Source organism: Hemicordylus capensis, chromosome 1 (genome assembly GCF_027244095.1).
Source record: "Hemicordylus capensis ecotype Gifberg chromosome 1, rHemCap1.1.pri, whole genome shotgun sequence".
NCBI lineage: Eukaryota > Metazoa > Chordata > Lepidosauria > Squamata > Cordylidae > Hemicordylus > Hemicordylus capensis.
The window spans coordinates 257,865,540-257,887,328 of NC_069657.1; the positions used below are offsets into that span (position 1 = coordinate 257,865,540).

General features: G+C 41.9%; 1 protein-coding gene across 5 annotated transcripts in view; it reads right to left on the minus strand.

Annotated features, from left to right (window-relative positions):
• The window catches only part of MACROD2 (mono-ADP ribosylhydrolase 2), a 1,527,488-nt gene that overhangs the window by 1,327,176 nt on the left and 178,523 nt on the right, over nt 1–21,789 (minus strand). The window contains exon 1 of one of the 5 annotated variants that reach the window (XM_053284589.1): nt 10,932–11,045. The exons of the other annotated variants lie outside the window; for them this stretch is intronic. Within the exon in view, the coding sequence (XP_053140564.1) occupies nt 10,932–10,941 (10 nt within the window). The 5' untranslated portion in view covers nt 10,942–11,045. Of the gene's footprint in view, nt 1–10,931; nt 11,046–21,789 lie in introns of those variants that run through there. 5 annotated transcript variants of the gene reach the window in all.

Below are 21,789 nucleotides of genomic sequence, written 5' to 3' on the forward strand. Positions count from 1 at the left end.
ATACTTCTGGATTACTACATATTGTAATTGTAGAGTAACACAAATGCCTAGAGTACCACATATTATTTGAGCAGTTCATAAGATATTTGTTGCCATATACCCTGTACTCCTCATTATTGCAAATTTTGTCAAGCTTCAGTTTGGTTATTTACCAAGTTTTTAACCTCACGACTCTCACATCAATCCAAAGGGGTCTGAAAACTATGTAAATAAGCCATGTCAGTGCTTTGAAATGTTTGAAGAGCTTCTGCTGATGCTCAATAGTCCTTCTGAGGGTTTTTTTCCCCTCCAGTGACTTTGCTGCCAGCTTCATTTGCTGCTAAATAGCCTCCAGAGAGTCAAATACCAGCTTTGTCAATTTAATCTGAATATTTCTTGGTTTATCAGGAATCACAAACGCCATGAGAAACTTCATCACTATTAATATATGCCCTAGGACAATTGAGGCAAAGGAATAATACAAGTTCTACCAATTGGTCCAAAACAGTCAGCATATTTTGCCCGGAGGCATTTGACAACATGACCGCTTCCTTCTTCTTCTTTTTAAAGACAGACTTCTATTGATTAGTTGGAAAACTGTGCAGAGTCAACACTTAGCTTCTGGTTCAGACAGACTAGTCACTTCTCCTCTCGTCACCGGATCTTAGCAACACAGAGAGACTAGGGCTGGGCTTTCAGACATTTTGGAGAGACCATTCCTTCCCCCAACCATGTGGTGGCAGCTGATCCTGGGTCAATTGTCTAGGTTATACAGTGGTTGAAGAGGATGAGGGTTCTTTAGATCCTGATCAGGAGGTACACAGGAGACTCGGTGGGTCGAGGAAATACCAGGATAGTCTGTGGGGAGACATGCGAGAGAAACTGCAAAAGCAAGTGAGGGAAGGTTGGGAAAGAGCACAGGGATGCCTGAGGACTGCAGTTTTCCAGTATGAAAAGCTCTGGGAGGAACTGCAGTCCCCAGGCATTCCCACAGTCTCGCTCAACCTCTCCCCACACTCTTTCACAGCTGCCCCTGCATGTCTCCCTGCCCTCCCCAAGGACCATCCTGGCATCCCCTCCACCCACCCACCCACCCTCCTGTGAGCCAGTGCTGGATCAGGAATTAGAGAATGTGCCCCCCCCGCCTCCCAGCACTATACTACCTGGGGCAATTGCCCCAGGATCGGCTGTCTCTGTGTGGTGGTGGTAGTGGGGAGAATGGCCCTCTCAGACCTTCCGAAATGTTTCAAAGCCCAGCCCTACCACCTACAATAAGCCAGGTTCAGGCTCACACATGAGGGGAAGAGATTTGCACTTTCATTCCTGGTTCAAACCAGAATTAGTTCTCACACCTGAATCCAGCAAATCCCTGATCCTCCTAACCACAGTTTGTGAAGAAGCCAGGATATCAAACCAGCAATCGACATCATGAGGTTTCATCATGGTAGGGTTGCCAACTGCCCCACATTGGGAGGGACATCTTGCTTTGCAGCCAAAAATAGCTTGTCCTGAATACTCTTTTCCCCACAATCTGGTGACTCCCTGCACTTCCCTCTTATCTCCCGTCTCCTTTTCCCTTCTCATCTGCCTCCTCCCCATTTCTTCCTTCCTCTGTCTTCTGAGACCCTCCCACAAGGGCAGCTAGTGCCAGCCACCAATCAAATTCTTGTGCTTATTCTCGCTCTTTCTCTCTTGGTTTCGGCTCGCAGACCTTGCCTAGGTAACCCATGCTAGAGAGCCAGCATGGTGTAGTGGTTAGAGTGCTGGACTAGGACCGGGGAGACCCGAGTTCAAATCCCCATTCAGCCATGAAACTAGCTGGGCCAGTCACTTCTCTCTCAGCCTAACCTACTTCACAGGGTTGTTGTGAAAGAGAAACTTAAGTATGTAGTACACCACTCTGGGCTCCTTGGAGGAAGAGCGGGATATAAATGTAAAATAATAACAACAACCCCTTTCTGCTGGGCTCTGCCTTTCTGTGGCCCACCAGAGGGCGAGGTGGAAACGGAAAGCTTTCCACACCCTTCCAGACTCCCTTCTTCAGTTCCCAAGGCCAATGGAGAGCCACAATTACCATATAGCTCCTCTCCCTTCTCTCTGCGAAGCTGCCAAAGCCACAGCAGCAGGTGAAGCCAGACACATAATGCCACAGACATGTGGCATATGGGGGGGTGGGTTAGAAAGTGAGGTAATTCCCGGTTCCGTGTGGCAGTGCTTCTTCACACAGGCTGCTGCCCCCAGGGCTGGGGGGAGGCAGCAGTGGCGGCCCATTCATTTCCTCACCCCTTCTCAGGCGGTAAGTAAACAGTTCCCTTCCCTCGTGTCATGCGTGGATCTTGTTGCATGCTGTCCCAAACTGGCATCTCGTTTCCTCCTCCTCTAGCTATTCACAGCCCTTCTTCCCTAGCTGTTCATAGACCCGTCCCCAAAATGGCCCCACCCCCGAGCCTCCCCACCCCTTGTGTCCCGCATTCAGGAAACATAATGTTGGCAACCCTAAGTTAGTGTGACATCTGAACCCTGACAGTGTGGGTAATGCACAATTCAATACACTTAAAGAACTACGGAATATTGTATGCTGTACTATACAAGGGAACAAAGCCCTAAGCAGCTGAAACTGAAGCAGACTAAAACTGCTTAGAAAAGCTGTCTGTTTGCAGTTGTAATTTTCACATATAGAAATCAACTGAGGCATGAAACCTAGAGGGAACTGTTCCAAGAAAACAGCAGGCAAAAGTGTTTCTGCAATTAAAAATTGTAAAGCAACTGGTTCAACCAAGAGGAGCCCAGCAAATTCCTTGTTCTGGCAAACTGCCCATAGAAAAGCTGCGGGTGGAAATACTGATGGAAGCCTTTGTATCCAAACCAGAATCTTACCATAATGAAACCCCATCCCCAAATTATTAGGCTTTATTTTATGATGACTAAAATGAAGAGTGTAAATTACATGTAATAATGTAAAGTGTTAAAATCAATCATTCACTATATATTGCTTTTCATTTCTTATTCTTCTCTAAGAACTCAACTTTATTCCACAATCCAAAAAAGCTAAGTGTCTTAAATAATTAAAACTGAAATCTTATAGTGTATTTAACCAATTTCACAAGGAAAAAAGTAAGACCTAATGAACAAAAGCAAAACAATCCCTAGAATACTTTGAATAATTTTGTGCCTCTAACTTGCAGATATATAATTGGCAAAGGAAATCTGAATATATTTCACTGTTGACAAGCACAATGCTAAGTTACAATTAAGATGTATATGTTTGATTCCAGTTTGTTATTGTTGTTCCTTTAGGTGTGGAACCAACAAAGACATATGAACTGCCAGGACACAAAGAATTCATTGGTCTAGTTCAAACTTAACATGGAGCCAGGACTGAATCCTGGGTTTTGTTTGATGTTCCCTAGCCCCAGGAGCATCCCACTCCAACACCTCCCTTTCACACAGGATTTGAGGGGAAATTATTTAAACCCTGGTTTAAAAGAAGCCAGATCTCTTGCTACGTGTAAATCAGACAATCCTGGTTTATTCTTTCTTTCTTGAGTTTCCAAATGAACAAGGATTCTGAAACTGAGATGCCATGTGGTAAGATTCTGTTATCTCATCTTCAGATCCTGGTTTATTTTGGAACTCTGGCTAGAATATGCCAGGATTACCTGGTTCTGACATATCAAAATATCTTGGCTTGTCCTCAACCCTCTCACACAAAGGCGGTGCAGGGGAGAGCTCTGTGTTACATTTGAACCAGGCCACTGTCTTATAGTAGTACTGAATGACTAGTTATCTTTCACTGATATCCTAAGAAGAGCACACACAAAAAGAGACTTTAAACTCTATCCTGGGAAGTCTATATGGTTCATACATGTACCTATATAGCAATGCAATTGGCATCTTTTCTCCATGGTGTTCAGCCTTCAAGATGTAGCTGTAATCTCCACTGTGAATGTTTCATTGAATACATCCGTAATAAAGGCTTTCCATCACATCTCTCCTGTTTTCCCCTGTTGTCTACTATTAATTAGCTGAGGATAGAGGCTGATATAAGAAAAAATATGACCCCTGCTAACTTGGCAAAGAGGCACCTTTTACCGTGGTGATTCTCTTTATTTAGCAGGGGGAGAGTAACTGGCCCTATTCACCCGTAGCACAGTACCTCTAGTGAGTGTTGCTGGTGTCTATCTTGTGTTTCTTTTAGATTGTGAGCCCTTTGGGGACAGGGATCCATCTTATTTATGTATTATTTCTCTGTGTAAACTGCCCTGAGCAATTTTTGGAAGGGCGGTATAGCAATCAAATAAATAAATCAAATAAATAAAAATGATATCAAATGTGAGGTATCAAGCATATCACTGTGCTCTACAAAATCTTTCCCACATACATAGGAACATAGGAAGCTGCCATATACTGAGTCAGACCACTGGTCTATCTAGCTCAATATTGCCTTCAGACTGGCAACAGCTTCTCCAAGATTGCAGGCAGGAATTAGCCCTATCTTGGAGAAGCCAAGGAGAGAACTTGAAACCTTCTGCTCTTCCCAGAGCGGCAGCAACATCCCCTGAGGGGGAATATCTTACAGTGCTCACACTTCTAGTCTCCCATTCATATGCAACCAGGGTGGACCCTGCTTAGCTAAGGGGACACGTCATGCTTGCTACCACAAGACCAGCTCTCCTCCCCCCACCAAATGAATATGTCAGATATGGGAAGATGCCTATGAAGGAGAAAGTTTATGAAATATTCCACTTTTGTATATATGCTGGTGAGTTTATTCTGCATATTTAGAATCATGGTGTTTTGTTTATTTATCTCGTCGCAGTAGTAGTAATAGGGGTGGTGAGTAAATGAGTAGATACTACTGCTACTAGTCAAATACTACTTTTAGTAGTAGTAGCAGCAGCAGCAGCAGCATTTTACTACCTGTAGAAAAATAAAGCATCCTCACATTTAAAGCATAAATTACAGTGTCACCACTATTTCGTGTCATGACTACATTACAAGATTAGGGCAATGCCCATTCATTAAATTTGGTAATACATTTATTTATTAAGAGCTCAAATCCTAAGAGCTCGATCCTACTGCCAAATCAGGCTTACAATTCCAACAAAATTGAAAAGGAATGTCCTTATCATTGTGTGTATCCCATGGCACACATTTTGGTGGTTAATGGGTAGAAATGTACCAATATAATATAATATAATATATAATACATAATATATAATATAATATAATATGTGTTCTTTATATGAAACTATTAAAAGTTGTTATACCAGCCCTACAAGAAACCAGTTATTTGCAATCTATTTTTTTAACCTGTTCATTTGTACCTGACATACACTTATAGCTAACCCTTCTAAACACTTTTCAGAATCATCTGCCTGATCCACCACAGCCTTACCTCTGTGTTCCCAAGCCTATGACACAAACTGCAGCTTAAGTCCAAACATCTTAACTCAGAAACAATTTTTCCATAAGAAACTGTTATAAATGGAGATTTGGTTCCTGAACCAAGGCCAGAAACCCTATTTTTATCAAAATGACCCAAAGTTCATACTAGATAAATTGTAGGAAACTTACTGCACACAAAGGCCTTCTGCTGCTGTCAAAGCTAGTGGTGTGTCAGTCATGGACATGCAGCAGAGAGATAAGTCCACAGTGGATACCCCATCCTAATGCAGAAATACCCATTCTGACTGTGACAGTTAACACAGAAGGCACAAAAGGGAAGCCTTCTTCCTTAGGTTCAGTAGAGAAGAACACCATCAAAGAGTGTGATAGATGCAACAGGAGACATTTTGGCTGAGGGCAATGAAAAGGTCTCAGCATGCTCATGCCCTTCGACTATGGTATATACAAAGATATGCTAAAGAGTGATGGTAGTAGTTGCTGCCACCAGACCTAGAAGCCTTTGGGTGGTCAATTAAAAGTGAACAGTAGAAGTGCAGATAGACTCAGCAAGGTTTGGCAAAATAAAGGCACAGTCAAGAGGTAGATAAGCTCTTAGGAACATAGGAAACTGCCATATACTGAGTCAGACCATTGGTCTATCTAGCTCAGTATTGTCTTCACAGACTGGCAGCGGCTTCTCCAAGGTTGCAGGCAGGAATCTCTCTCAGCCCTATCTTGGAGAAGCCAGGGAGGGAACTGGGAACTTTCTGCTCTTTCCAGATCAGCGGCTCCATCCCTTAAAGAGAATATCTTGAGTGCTCACACATCAAGTCTCCCTTGCAGCAATATAGCCTGATATAACACCTATCATGTGTAGGCTATAGAAAGACAGCATTGGAGGGCCCAGGCTGTGCCAAGACTTAGAGACAGGTGCTGGTGACAGCAACAGAGGGGTCTGCTAGACATAGGAATACCACTTAACATAATTTCTGCCTCAAATTCACTATGAATTCTGATTTGGACTGAATTTGGTGATAGCCTTAGAAAGAATAACCTGACATGTTGGGAAGTGATGAAACACCTTTCCGGGTCTTTGGGGTAGCTATGTTAGGCTACAGCTTCAGTCAGCTACTGCAGTGATTGGATCACAAACTCTGGAAGTACATTACAGGTCATAAAAGAAAAACTACTTTGATCAAGCCTTCTGTCTTTGTAGGTCATTAAATCTTCATCGCAACACATAAAACTATTCTAAGCAAAGGCCAAGATCCAGGGAGTTGCTTAGGTTCACCCCAGGGGCTTGTGCTAACCCTTCACATTTCTGATGTTTAGTTTTTAAACAGCTGGACATCTGACCCACCCCCAACTGCTTTTGAAATTCCCCTCAGTTTCCAAAGTAGCTTCTCATGAAGCCTAATGCTCAAGAACAACAAGTTCCCTTGCAGAAACTGAACCAATTTCATGGTCTTTGGATTCTAGCCCATATCACCAAGTTAATTAAATCATAAATAAATCTGTATTATTAAAACATGGAAAGTTATTGTCAGACAACACTCACAACCATTACCTCTCTCAGTTTACCTATTATGGCATTTAATTTTTTTTCTCCAACAACCATTATTTTAATTATGCATAATGGTACATTAACCAATTCCTAATGTGAAATTAATTTTCAAGCTAAGTTCTATAAGCCATTTGACATCTACATGATAAATACACAACCTATTTACTTTGGACTAACAGCTTTTATTATGCCAGTGTAAATATTAAATTCCCAAACTGGTTAACTGAACAGCAGGCAACTTCAAGAGAAAGCACAAGAAATATGAGACACTTCCTTCCCAGTCTTATGCTTCTGAAGCAGTCCAGAACCTTAAACCTCTTGCAGGGAGAGGAACACAACAAAACCCACCAGATTAGTTTAGCCCCACTTTTGTCTCAAATGTTTACCAGACTTAAAATGACTTTATATCATGCTTAACTAAGTATTTATAATAGTATTAATAATCAATTAAGTACTAGTAATAATAAGACTCTATATCTTATTATCTGCACCACTAATACTTGTCATAGAAGTGCTTTATTAACTACAAAACTAGACATTTAGTAGTTATCACACAGCTGTGTAAGAGTTATGAGTCCAAACACCAGATCAAGCAGGAACAAGAGTTTTATTCTAGCACATCTCCGCCTTATATTTGACATTCAAGGCCCATTCTTTACTAATATAGTTTACTTTTATTCATCATGATGTTCAGATGGTGGCTTCTTTTTCCCCTTCCATAGAAATTATGACCTAGAAACATATTTCATGATACAGACCTCTTGATTTTATTTTCTGCATCCATTATATCTAAATATACACCTATGTTGAGTGTATTAATTAAATACATTAAAATCCAATAAGCCATACTTTCACCATCTTGCAACCCCAGTATAAAATAATGTTGTTCAACAGGGCTCTCAAAATTATTCCAAGCGCTAGCGCAAAATTAAGGCAAAGGGCCTGTGGCCCAGATGCAACCTACTAGTCTATGATGATTAAGACAGTACAATATTTTTATGTCAGAGTTTGCTATGTTCCCTGCCCCCCTCCCAGTCCTGCTATGCTTCCTCATTGTGCCGGTGGGGAGGGTTATTCCTGGGAGGGATGAGCAAAGTACGGCGGAAGGTATACTCCCAGTATAGTCACCCAGGGTGCGAAGGTCATCCCAGCTGTGCAGCTAAAGCAAGCAGGAACCTACATTTTGGGCAACAGTGGTATAGGAAGGACAGTCACTTCAGTTACAACAACAAAAGCATCATTTCATATTGCGCAGGAGTAGGCAATGGTAAACCACTCCATATTTTACCAAGAAAACCACATGGATAGACAAAATAGAATGATGGTCGATGTAGTGTTGGATGATGGGCCCCTCAGGTCGGATGGTACTCAACATGCTACTAAGGAAGAGCTGAAGATCTCTCAAAGTACTGAAGTGTTTATGATGCAGTTAGGCTAGAGCCTATTTATTTATTTATACATACATACATATTTATATACCACCCAAAACTTGTATCTCTGGGTGGTTTAAAATTAAAATAATTTAAACATTAAATCAATTAAACAATTAAAAATCACTTTCTCAGGCCACCTCTGAACATTCCTGACTTTGGAGAGTTGCTCTAATAGAAATATTCTGAAGAAAAGTTCACAACTGCATTTTCCTTTTTAGGTTCTACCAAAAAAACCCTACAATTAAACAGTTGCACCAAATGAAAAATCAAAACACACAAAGCTCATACATGCCTGCTTGTATCGCTCCCCAGAATGAGTTGCTGACTTAGCCACAACTAAAGGGACAAAATCCCCATGTCATCCCAAATTAATAATAACATAATTATAGACAAAAATTAACTAGTTCTCTAACAAACATTTATGTTTTTCATCCAAACAAAACTGGCCAACTTGAAGATAATACTAATTCCAACACTTACTTCCATTATTCCATTAATACAAAACACACTTCAAAAATATGTACAGAATGTAATCAATACGGATTTCTATTTCACACTGTGTAGCACCTGTATGCATTGGCTCTTTATGTCCTCTTTTTCACTATCATCAGAAACATTTTCAGTATCATCAGAAGCATTTTTCTATGGGTTTCCCCTCCACTTCTTTACTTTTTTTTCATACTTATTTACATCATTGCCCAATCAGATTTTCCTTCCTATTCAAGATAAAGTTTAGCATTCACCGTGCAGACACATCTGTTCAGTTTAAAGGTTCTAAATCATGATCCTGTACAAAATCAACACCACAGCTAACTTGAGGCTTAGTTCATTTGGGAGCACAAACAGGATCAAAAGGTGATTTTTAATGTCTTGGAAACTGCAAAACAACACAGAAAAGGCAATTGTCCTCTTAAATGAACTGTTGCGATAAGCTGCAGCTGAGATATTGCATTGAAAAGTAGAGCTCTGTTTGCTCTTTTTCAAATAACCCTATGTGCGTGCTTAACCAGATAATCATCCATCAACTTTGGTGCATAAGGAGTCCAACAGTTTTTGGAATTATTTGGTGTTCTCTTGCAACCTAATATACATTTGGACAGGATTTTACTTGTAATAAAAATTTGTTTCCACCTCATCTTCAATCTCCAAAAAAAAAAAAAAAAAAGAGCTCTTGATCATATGAAACCCACATAAGCAAACCAAGCTTATATTATGAAAACACTTTTAATTCTGGTGCCTCCCTCCGTAACTTGTATTTGGAAAATATACTAAAGTGAATTAGGGATGTGAGTGAACCGGTTCGACTCGAACTGGGCCCATCTGACGGTTCGATCGTAAACCGAACCGGGCCCGGACTGAGACGAACCAGATGGAACTGTTTCTAGGTAGGGGTGTGCAAATGGGTTGAACTGGCCCTTTTTAGAATGGGAGAAGGCCAGTGGGAGAGGGGGGGAAATGGCAGAGACACCCCCTGTGGCCGCCACTGTCAATCTGGACTCAGCGGTGAGTGTAAAAGGTTGTTTTTTGTTTCCTTTTAAACAAAAAACGTAGAACCCCTGAACTGGCTCCAAGCTGGCTTGGTGGCGGGGGGGGGGCGGTTTCAGCTCGAGCCAAACCGGGCCCAGTCCGGCTTGAGGGTGAGCCCTCGAGCTGGCCCAGTTCAATGGCAAACCGGCTCAACCTTGAGCCACCTTGCACATCCCTAGTTCTAGGCACCCTCCCTTAGGCTTCCAAAGGCCTTTGTTGGTCTGGCAGCAATTGTACTGCCGCTCCTAGAGGGCCCCTACTGTTCCCCAGCAGCCTGCATGGCCACGCAGTGGCAGTACTGACTGGTCTCCGCACATGCATGGAGGCCATTTGCATGGTCACGCACCATGCAAATGGCCCTGCAAGCTTTCCACAACTAGGCATATTTTCCCAGCACACTGCTACTATTAAGTCAGGATGTCAGCCAATTTTACTATTTATATTGAGTCCCCTTCTCCCTTGCCCCCAGCAGTGGTGCAGCAAGGTAGTTTGGGAGCTTGGGCCTAGCCTTTTTCCTGCCTCTCCCCACCGCAAGATAAGCATCATCCTCCAACACACACACACCATGACACAGGCAGTATTTTTAACAAGTAGGTTCTTGAAGGCCCAAATAGCAACTGAATTCATGATAATGTAAGCATGTAAAACAAGTCTATTTATTCAGATATGTATTAGCAGAAACATTTCAACACATATTTTTTGTGGTTGTTGAAAAGCAGTATATAAATATATTATAAACTCACAGACCAGACAGAACAATCTATCACTGACATCCACAATCAGTCACCATAAGGCAACCCAGAATCAGAAAGAAAACAGCAGCAGAAAATAGCAAGCAGCAGAAAAAGCAAAGCAAAAAGTAAGAAAGACAGAAAGAAACCCACCAAACACTAAGCCAACCCTTACCCCCCGCATAGCTTCCAAGGGCAGGGAGGGGAGAAGAAAAAATCTCTGTCTCCCCCAGAGAAACACATAGAGCAGCTCAAGCATGGCGGCAGGGGGCAGGAGGAAATCTCACTCACTCACAAACACACACTCACCTATAGTCATCTGGCAAACTGCTGGTGGAAGCTTCGGTGAGTTTGCCCAGTGTTGCAAAAGCAAAGTTCAGCCCTGGACTGCAGAAGTCAGAAACAGCTTCCATGGCTCCACCCCCCTCACTCAAACACACAATGCACAAGCAAAAGCTTAGCAGGAGAATGAAAAAAAGTAAACAAAACCCTACAGTTTTGTTGGGTTACTGGTGAATAAAAAGGTTAAAGAGGTTTCTAAGTTATTTTTAAAAAAATTATTACTCATTGCCGGGTCCAAGTCGGCAACGGCAGGAGGGTGGGGTGTTCTGCTATCGCCCCCTCCCCTGCCCGTCTTCTCCCACTCTAAAAAGGGCCCGATTGGCCAGTTTTCAGGCCATTCCAGCCCTTCCTCCAATGGCAGTGGCCATTTTGGAGGCTGCTACACATGTCCAATGGGCCTCTGCATGGCTGGGTCCTGTTTGCACATCCATAATGCACTATACAAGTCATACAATACAAAACAAGTTCTAGGTGCAGACGAACCTCACCATTTGCAAACCTGACATCCGTGGTTCTGTATATCTGCAGTCGGGTAACTAACACCCGACCTTGGCATATGTGGGGGAAAGGAATTTTAAAAGGTTAATTTCTGCATATCTGCAGTTTTTGAGTCCCTGGAAATGACCTCCAAAGTCATTTCCAGCCACCATTTTTAGGAAAGGGGGGCATTTTATTATTTATTTATTTATTTGACATATTTGTATACTGCCCATAAGGTGCATCTCTGAGTGCTTTACAATAAAATAATACAAAACAACTTATTAAAATATTACAACAATTTAAAACTGAAAATAAGGTTAAAAACTATTAAAACAGTATCTAATTAAAAGCCTGGGTGAACAAATGTGTCTTGACTGTCTTTTTAAAAGTTGTCAGAGATGGGGAAGCTCTTATTTCAGACCCTTATTTGTGCCTCATTTGTTTTTTTTTTAAAAAACCCTTTCCCCATGAGAAATCACAGAAAAATGGAAGATTCTGGACTTTGGGGGTGGGGTGTTGGAGGACATCTGCAGAACCGTGAAGCATAGTAGGGCACTTTATTTCCATTATTTTCACTCTTTTCCCCCCAGCCTTCTGGAACCCAACCCCCACATTCCCATTGGCCTAATGTTACATTATCTGCAGTCATAACAGAGAATGGAACCCCTGAGGAAAATGGGGTACTTTTTAACACTAGCTTTCATTTCCCTACAACATTCTGTTTTCACAATAATTTGTAATAAGTGGTTTTGGGATAGCTACAGTTTCTTCCAGCACAATTATTGAGAAAATCATGTTGTTTCCTGCTCAGTTATTTTATCCACCCCCACCCAGGATCAATTGGGATTTCACTTTACTTTGATATTCCTCTGTGTTTTAAAAAGTCCCTCATGATTGTAGTTTGTTAGAGTAGGGCAGGGGAGATTTTGGCTTTAAGAACACCTTCTGAAGCTTTGTTAGTATGTTTATTAGTGGTTCCTAATTACCCATGGCCATTTTTCTCTCTCATTAAAAACTAATTAAGTGAGTGCTAATCCTGACCATCACCATCTATTCCACAGCCTTGGGCAAATCACATTTTGCCGTTTTAACGGGGCCTAAATAATGTTACAAATAACTATTTGCCAGGTCACTACGAGAGCCATTTAAAGCATCTTGGAACATAAAAGCCAAAAGAACAAATGCATGAATGGCTTAGACACTGTCACTTTTTATTGGGGCTGCTATCAATTTTCTCAAAAGTATTCTTGTCACAGAACACTGGATTCCTCTACATTAAAAGAGATTGTGGATTGCTTCTAATTTGTGGATTTAATTTTTCATTACCTAAAGGAAATAGAAAAGGGCACTTCACCCCTTTGGCTTCCTTTAGTTTGTCTTGCACCCTGCAAGCAAAACAGCAGCTACTCTAAAGTTCATACAACATTCACACACACACACACACCTCCCTACTTGGCTCCTATATAAAAGCTGTGAACAACACTGCCTTGCATTATATTTACCTGAATCCAGGACTAGGTTTTTCCAGGTTTTTTAATAGCAGAAATCAGAAGGTTGTCTTAAATTCAGAGTCCTGTTCCTTTCAAGTAAATTTAATTTTTTAAAAATTGTTAAATTTATATACCACCTTTCATTAAAACAATCGCAAGGTGGCTTACACAAAAATTAAAACCTGATCCTAGGGAGGCAGTGGATTTCCTGAATCGGGGGCTAGAGGCCATGATGGGTTGGATGTGGGCTAATAAATTGAGACTGAATCCAGACAAGACGGAAGTAATGTTGGTCAGTAGGAGAGCCAATCGGGATGAGGAGATTCTACCAGTTCTGGATGGGGTTGTAGTCCCCTTGAAGGAGCAAGTACATAGCTGGGGTATTGCTGGACCCAGCTCTGCTTCTGGAAGCTCAGGTGGAGGTGGATTTTAAACACAATTAAAATATCAGCTAAAATGTAAAAATATAGAGCTGACTAAAAAGATTTAAAATACAAGCACAAAAGAACCATACAAAATACAAAGGACCAGCAGTAGAGACTATCATAAAAAAGACTGAGTAAAAAGCCGAGATTTCAAACACTTTCTAAAAATTGTGATGGAGACCGAGGAGCTAATAGACGCCGGGAGAGCATTCCAGAGTCTAGGGGCAGCAACAGAGAAGGCCCTGTCCCACGTGCATGACAGTCAAGCCTCCCTCATTGTCGGCACACAGAGCAGAGCCCCCCAGATGACTTCATCAAGCGGACAGCAACCCTTGGGAGCAGGTGGTCCCTCAGGTATCCAGGGCCCAAACTGTTTAGGGCTTTTAAGGTGAAAAACAGCAGCTTGAATTGGACCTGGAAACAAACTGGTAACCAGTGCAGATCTTTCAAAATGGGTGTGATGTGATCCCAACGGGCAGCTCCAGATAAAATCCTAGCAGCCACATTTTGCACTAGCTGCAGTTTCCGAATATTCTTCAAGGGCAGCCCCATGGAGAGCGTGTTACAGTAATCTAGCTGTGACGTGAATAAGGCATGGGTAACTGTGGCCAGATCTGCCCTCTCAAGAAAGGGATGCAGTTGGCACACTAGCTGAAGCTGTGCAAAGGTACTCCTGGCCATCACCTCCACCTGAGCTTCCAAAAGCAGAGCTGGGTCCAGCAATACCCCAGCTGCGTACTTGCTCCTTCAAGGTGACTGCAATCCCATCCAGAACTGGTAGAATCTCCTCATCCCGATTGGCTCTCCTACTGACCAATATTACCTCCATCTTGTCTGGATTCAGTCTCAATTTATTAGCCCACATCCAACCCATCACGGCCTCTAGCCCCCAATTCAGGACATCCACTGCCTCCCTAGGATCAGGTGACAAGGAGAGATAGAGCTGAGTGTCATCTGCATATTGCTGACAACTCAGTCCATGGGATGACCACTCCCAGCGTTTTCACGTAGATGTTAAACAGCATGGGGGACAAAATGCAGGTATAACCTGTATTTAACCTCTATGTTTTAAGGGGGTAGTCTTAAATTCAGAGACATCTTTGATTTGGGTAAATACAGTCATATAGTTCTAAATCCAAAATAAAAGTTGGCCTTACTTTTCTTTGGTTGCCTTACCTTTGTGATACTAAAAAGGCAGCTAGCTATAATAGTGTATACTTCCCATGTGAGGCAAATAAGGCACCAGCTATGGGAATTCTGCAACATTCGGTATGCAATAAATGGTAACAATTCAGTAACCCAAGAGGATTTTGGATAGATAGATAGACAGATAGATAATTTCTCACCAGAAAGTTATACTCCCCCCGCCCTCCCCCCCCAACAACAGCTGGAATCAAGGCTTGATTAATTAATTTAATTTAATAAATAAATATAAAATTAGCATGCTGCAATCATGCCTGGAGCTCTTCAACAGATCATGACTGTATGTTGGCTACAGCAGCCATTGCAACTTAATCACAAGGGCTACACTGCTATCACACAGCCCTAAGGTCTGAGATATTAGCAGTCCACTAGTGCTTTTTTCCTTTCATATTCAAGTACTCTGCAAAGAAATGAACAGCTGAAATTTGAAGTTTACTTGGGGAAAACTATTAAATATCATCATCACCACAATATGCACAACTCATTAAACTGGTATCTAAGTGGAGCTACCATATCAGAGAGTGCATAGCCATGAGCACATTATCATTCATTGAAATGAGTGGTCACCCACCATTCTCATTTTTGTTAAAAGTTTATAAAATCAGATAAAGAACCACACCATTAAACACTCATATACACATTAATGTCTATTAAGCTGGCATGCAATTTAAGGCTTACATTAGTTAGGATTAAAATTAATTGACAAAAGGAACACAGTAGTCTAATGTTGATACTTCTTTCAGAAATGAGAATGATGAAAGTAATTTTCAATATCCATTTTCAAGTTTTGGCCAACACATCCCACATTAATGGAAGCTAGTATCAACAATGAGATAATACACTGGAAATGGATAAAGAACCAGTTCAAATGTCTCTCAGAGCCAAGATTAAAACTCTCAGTAGCATGAATTCCCCTCTCCCCTCCCTCTGTGAAAATTGGAAGAATTATATTCTAATTTTGGCTAGAAACAAGTTAGGATTGACCATGATGTACTGTGACTGATATTAAATAAACTACGGTTTGAAACCAAGGTTTGAAGCTAGATTCTGATCATGGTTGCACTTTGAACGGAATAAGCCAAGATCAGGAGGTTATGACAACACAACTGATCTTGTCTTTTTTTCTAACAACAATAGGAAATAGAATTCTTCTGACTCAGGCATGGCAGGAGAAAGGGGAGCGTGTGCTCCTGAGGTTGAGGTGCAAAATTGTACAGAAGTGAATCATTTCACTTTTGGATTAACTTAAAATCTAAACTACTGTTGCAGGAAGAGGAAACAAGCACAAAAATAACCTAAGTGGACCAGGGCACTAGAAAAGTCAGTCTGTACATGAAAAATACAAGTCCTCTAACTGCAAATAAGTTGTTTTTAAAATTCTCATTATATATGCAGCGTATGCTTTAACAAATGTGTTTCGACTTGAGAGATCCTATTGCAGAACTTAATTAATCTTGTTTTATAAGCCATCACATTTGTCTGACTTAAGACAACACTACTTATTCTGATGTATATTTCTATTTCTATTAAATTTATTGGGCTTTAAAGTCTACTTGTTCTAACACACACAGGTAGAAAGCTATTATTGCACCTCCTCGTTGAGATAGAAATTCAATTTCTAGCACACAGGAAATGCTCCTTTTAACAGCCATCTGGTCCAAAACTAGGAAAGGAATTAAAACGCTTCTTCTAGAAGTAAGGTAATTTTCAAATCCAAATCCCCCTCCAGCTACATTGTGATTGCTCTCTCCAAAAACAAAACACGCATTTTTCCTTCTTTACAGCCACATTCTAAAAAGGCTTTTGAATTATACTTTATGTTTGCCCTCACAAACATAGAAGCAGTAGATCACTATCATTCCTGATTTATAAATATAGGAGTAGTGTGTTTCCAAAATCACCCACAATTGCATGGGAAACACTGACGTTACCTGGTGTAACACCAGTGTTTCCCATAGCACATAGCACTAGTTTAGCCATGATTTCAAAATATTATGCAGCAAATTCAGAATATGTTGTGTCACATTACGGGTCACATCTATGATTAGGCTCATGCAGTAGTGCAAATGGAAGAGACCTTACCCAACAACTCCTCTCTCACTGCAATCCCTGACCCTCCAAAAGTCACTCCTAGGAATAGAGGAACATTTAGGAATGATGTAGGATATGGCACTGGGGGCTGCAGAGGAAGGGGGAATCACTAGAAACTGGTTGCCCAACTTTCAGGAATTCCCACTTTCCCTGAAGCCCCCAGCACTACATCCTACATCATTCCCGAGAGTCCTATATGCTGTGGATAACAACTGTGTCTTTTGCAGTCATTGTAATGAGTAAAAATGCCCGACATCTTGCAGATGAAGGCATGATACTCTGTAAACAAAATGGACAGCATAATTGGGGAGCTGAAATCGCTTATGCTGGAATTTAGAAAAAATAATGAACCAATGCTTTATACATGAAGAACCGAACATTGGGGGAAACTGAAAATTACAAGCTGATATCAAGCAAGGCTTGATTTCAAAAATAGATGCTCCAGTATTTAGTATGTTTACTCTAGTACCTTAAATAGTATTCATTATTCATCCTTTACACACATCATTTCAAATTAAGCCAATTTAATTCATTTTATTCCTACTGGAAACTTATAGGGACAATAGAATTCTAAAGCTAGGGTCAGAGGCGTTTCTAGGGAAAATAGCGCCTAGGGCAAGCATTGAAATTGCGCCCCCTGTCCAAACATCTGACACCCATCTTTCAGATAACTTTACCATAATATCAGCGGAAAAATACAAGTCTGAAGGTCACATACAAGTCACATATCTGAATATTTGTACGGTGACTTTATTATATTATTTTTTTAAAAAAAAATTACCTGTAGCCCCTTCGGGGGGCTTCCTAAAGGCTGGGGGAGGGGTCTGCAAAGGTTCCCCCTCCCCCCTACTTGCCTCTAGGGCCTCACAGGGTCCATTTAAGCATGTGCGGTGGCCATTTTAAAAAACTTTTTTTTTAAAGGCAGCTTAAAACAAAATGGCCACCATGAATGCTCAAATGCCCTCTGTGAGGCCTGGTATGGCCTAGGGCCTCACAGAGGCCATTTGAGCATGCGCAGTGGCCATTTTGTTTTCGGCAGCCCTTTAAAAAAATTTTTAAGAAATGGCGCCCCCCCCTTCAAGTGGCGCCCGTGGCACGTGCCCTGCCTGTCCCACCCTAGATATGCCCCTGGCTAGGGTCCAATTACCTACTTTAGGTGTGCTCAAAGGTTTATAAATGCCGACTGGGTTTTTTTCTTCTTCTTCCACATTTTCTCCTCCTTGAACAAAAGATTCCTCCCTCTCCATTCAAGACACTCCCTTTAGTTTCAAATGTGGTTTGCCACTCAAAAAGAGAACTGCTGTTTGAGAAACAAAAAGCCAGACTTCCTGGAGGAGGGACTAGCACAGCTAGTCACACAAGAGTTGCACAGCTCTTTGGAGTTCAGACCAAGGCCCTCTGCCCCCTCTAAAAAGACTTTGTTGGTTGAGCTGAAGGCACAATGGGGTATCTGGAGCACAGGATACCCACATCTGCTGACAACTATGGCAAAGGTTGAGAAGGAATTTCCCATCCTATAGCTGCTGAAAGCATTGACTAGGATCCATTGGATATCTTAGTCTTTACCAGAAACTACCAAAAAAGTTGCAGAATTTCTCCACAACCTTGGGAAATGCAACTCTATCTTGAGAAAATTAGAGCTATAATCCAAAGTAGTAACGTGTACACTCTAAAATTGTGAATACCTGGAGTTTTGCTTACTACCTCAGCAACTGCTAAGGAGATGTGCCACTTTATGTGTCTCTTCAGCTCTATGGCAGGTGGGATCATTTTTTCCCCTTTGTGTGCATTTAAATTCTTCAGACTGCAGTCTAGATATTTGTATCTATACCCCAATTGTAGCTCTGCAGATTTTTAAATATTCAGCTTTCTTGCAAATGCAAAATAGCACAGATTTTATGCTGTTTGTATGCAGCTAGAAGTCCCCAGCATTTTATTAAGAACTGCAGATTTGTTTGAGAAAGTAGATAAAGCGCCTTCTAACAGGTTAAATGTTAGATATTGTAGGCCCCAATACTGTAGGCTGCCTGGTATATAAAACCTGGTAACAGGCTGTCTGCAATTCTATCCATTTTGAACATGTCTATTTATTTTAAACCATCTTATCCCTCTGTCTCACTATTAGTGTCTCACAATCACCACATAGAATGCAATCAATAAAATCATAAGTAGCTTTTACACGCCTAGGAATAAAAGTAAGGACTTCAAGGAAAAATCTGAAGTACAGCACACACACATCTGAAGCAGGCTCGAACTCCATTCAGCAAAATTCTTAAATTTTAGTTTGCTTCTGTTCATTCAATCAAGCATATTTTAGACACTAGTGAACACTGAGAAAGTATGTAGAAGAAAAGGTTATGTTCTCACTTTCCAAAGCCATAAAAATACCACAACAGTAAAACTGGAAATGTCCTTTTGTTGTTTTAACATGTCATATGACAATGTCTGAATCAACTGCTTATACTTTTTATATAGGGACACATGAAAATGCCTTACGCCCAGTGGCACACCTAGGCAATTTTGGAGCCTGGAGCTAAAGGCCTTTTGAGCACCCCTGCCTGGCCACCCCCCATCACCCCTGTTGTAAAATAAACTGCAATGCACTATTTCTTACACCAGAACATTTTGCATGGATAATCTCGCCACTTAAACTAGCTGAATGCACTTTTTATACCAGAATACTCCAGCGTCTTCCATTCTGGGTGAAGGAAATGCATATAAAACTGCTTTCATCATAAAAAGAAGAGGTGTGTTTCTACAAGGCTAGAATATGTATAAAATAAAACTGCACTGAAAGGGGTGTTTTTTAAAAATGCATTTTATATGGCTCCTCATCTCCATGGCCTTCCTTTCCCTTTGAAAATCGCAAAGTCCCTTTGCTAGCCTGCTTAAAGAATGATATGGAGAGTCAAAAAATAAAAACTGTGAAGGACATTCTTGATTACCTGTGTGATAAAGTAGTCTTTTCTACAGTAGAGGAAGGAAAAACAAAAACAGATGAGTTTAAGGAGAGGAAGGGGTGGGGAGGAGAGAATAGGGCAGCCGACGAGCAGACAGCAGTGCTCTCATGTTTTGTCTGAGTGGACACCTCTTGAACTGCTGTGTGGGACACAGGCTGCACAAAGGGTAAGGATCAGGCTTAATTTTGGGGGTGGGAAGGCAAAGGTGTGATTTCTTTAACAAACTACACTCTGGAGGTCACAAAGAAGTGCCCAGCACAACACTTTCCCTTGTTCTCCACTGTCAATTGTTTAATAACACCACAAGGAGATGCTGTGGGTAAGCCGGGGCGGCTTCCCTTCCTGCCCTTGTTCGGGTCTCTTGGTTAGGTAATTTGCCAGACACCAGTAACAGAGTTTCAAATCAAACTTTATTGTGCTAACACAGAGTTCAAAAGGGTGGCGGCCGCCCAGAGAATTTAAGGCAACCTCCTTATATAGGATGCCGTATACCACTTATTTTCGCACCTGCGCACCTTAGCTCAACTGACACCTACGTCCATATATGGTTATACACTTGGACCTACAAGCCTTGATTTGCTGAGATAGCTCTTATTGTATCTTTCCTAAACACATGTCTAATTCCTGCCCCACTGCATAATGGCATATCAGCATTTTAGCAAAAGCCAGGTCTTGCACCTGCATAGCAAAACAGTCATTTCCTGGAACACTTTAGTGGTTAAGCTACATTCTGTCACAGAGAGACAGTCAGTAGACAACAGCATCCTGTTACAGAGAGACTAATGTCAGTTAATATCACATCAACTTAAGCTTTAGCAAGAAAATATTTTAACTTGAGCATGTTTTGAAAAGCTATCACAAATCCCATCAGCACAGGAGACTATTGTACATCCCAACAGAGAGGCAGAGCAGAAGTTTTTGTTTTTTCACTTAACAGCCACAACCACATTCAAAACGTTTTGTAAACCGCCCAGAGAACTTGCATTTGGGGCGGTATATACATGTATTAAATACATAAAATAAAACCTAGCATGGCTCCTTACTTTTTAAAAGTTTTGATCTTGATCCCTGGAAAATCCTTGTGCTCTGTCCTTGCAGATGCCTACTCTTTTATTCAGAGGGACCAGAAGAAGTTTGGGAAAAAGCAGGGGAGAGAATGGAAGAAAGGCGAATCTCTCCACACTGCTGCTCTTAAACGGCACCTCGTGTGTTGAATGGACAGTGCTCCATGGTGGTGTTGGCGCTGAAAGTAACTCGATTGCTGCGCTCTCTCTTCCGCTGCTGCTGCTGCTGCTTCTTCGTTTTTTAACATGCCTGGCAAAGTGAGGCAGGCAAGCCACTGCTGCTACTCCCCCCTCCTCCCGCCAGTGGCAGAGTGCAGCCAGCCATGTAAGACCCCTCGGGCGAGACAGACGAGTGGAGGGAACCAGGCCAGCGGGGCTGCTGCTGATCGCACGGAGCCTCAGCTAGGCCTGGAGGAAGGTGGAGGCTGCTGTTGGCGGCGTGGGCTGCCTGGCAGCCGGGCATGCTGAGCAAGAGATGACGGCAGAAGAGGCTGACCAAGTGAGCAAGCACACCAGGAGGCTCATGGCAAAGGCTCAGCCAGCCAGCCCACCTGTTTAACGAGGACTCGGGGGCCTCAGGGGGAGTGGGGGCCCTGGACTTCCACCCAGAAGTCGGGGGGGGGGTGCCTCTGCTTACACCAAATGAGACCACTGGTCCAGGTAGCCCAGTATTGTCTACTCTTACTGGTTCTTCCAAGTTCTTAATTGGAGGTCTGTTGCAACCCTGCTACCTGAGGTAATTTTTAACAGGTGAAATTAGAGACTGCACTTGGGCATGCAATCTTCCACTGAGCTTTAGCACCCTCCCTTTCTACCTTTAATAGCAATAGCAATAGCAATAGCACTTACATTTATATACCGCTTTATAGCCCGAGCTCTCTAAGCGGTTTACAATGATTTAGCATATTGCCCCCAACATTCTGGGTACTCATTTTACCGACCTCGGAAGGATGGAAGGCTGAGTCAACCTTGAGCCCCTGGTCAGGATCGAACTTGTAACCTTCTGGTTACAGGGCAGCAGTTTTACCACTGCGCCACCAGGGGCTAATCACTCTGAAAGTTACATTTCACTAATTTATTCCATTTAGCAGAAGTGCCTCATAAATGAACTG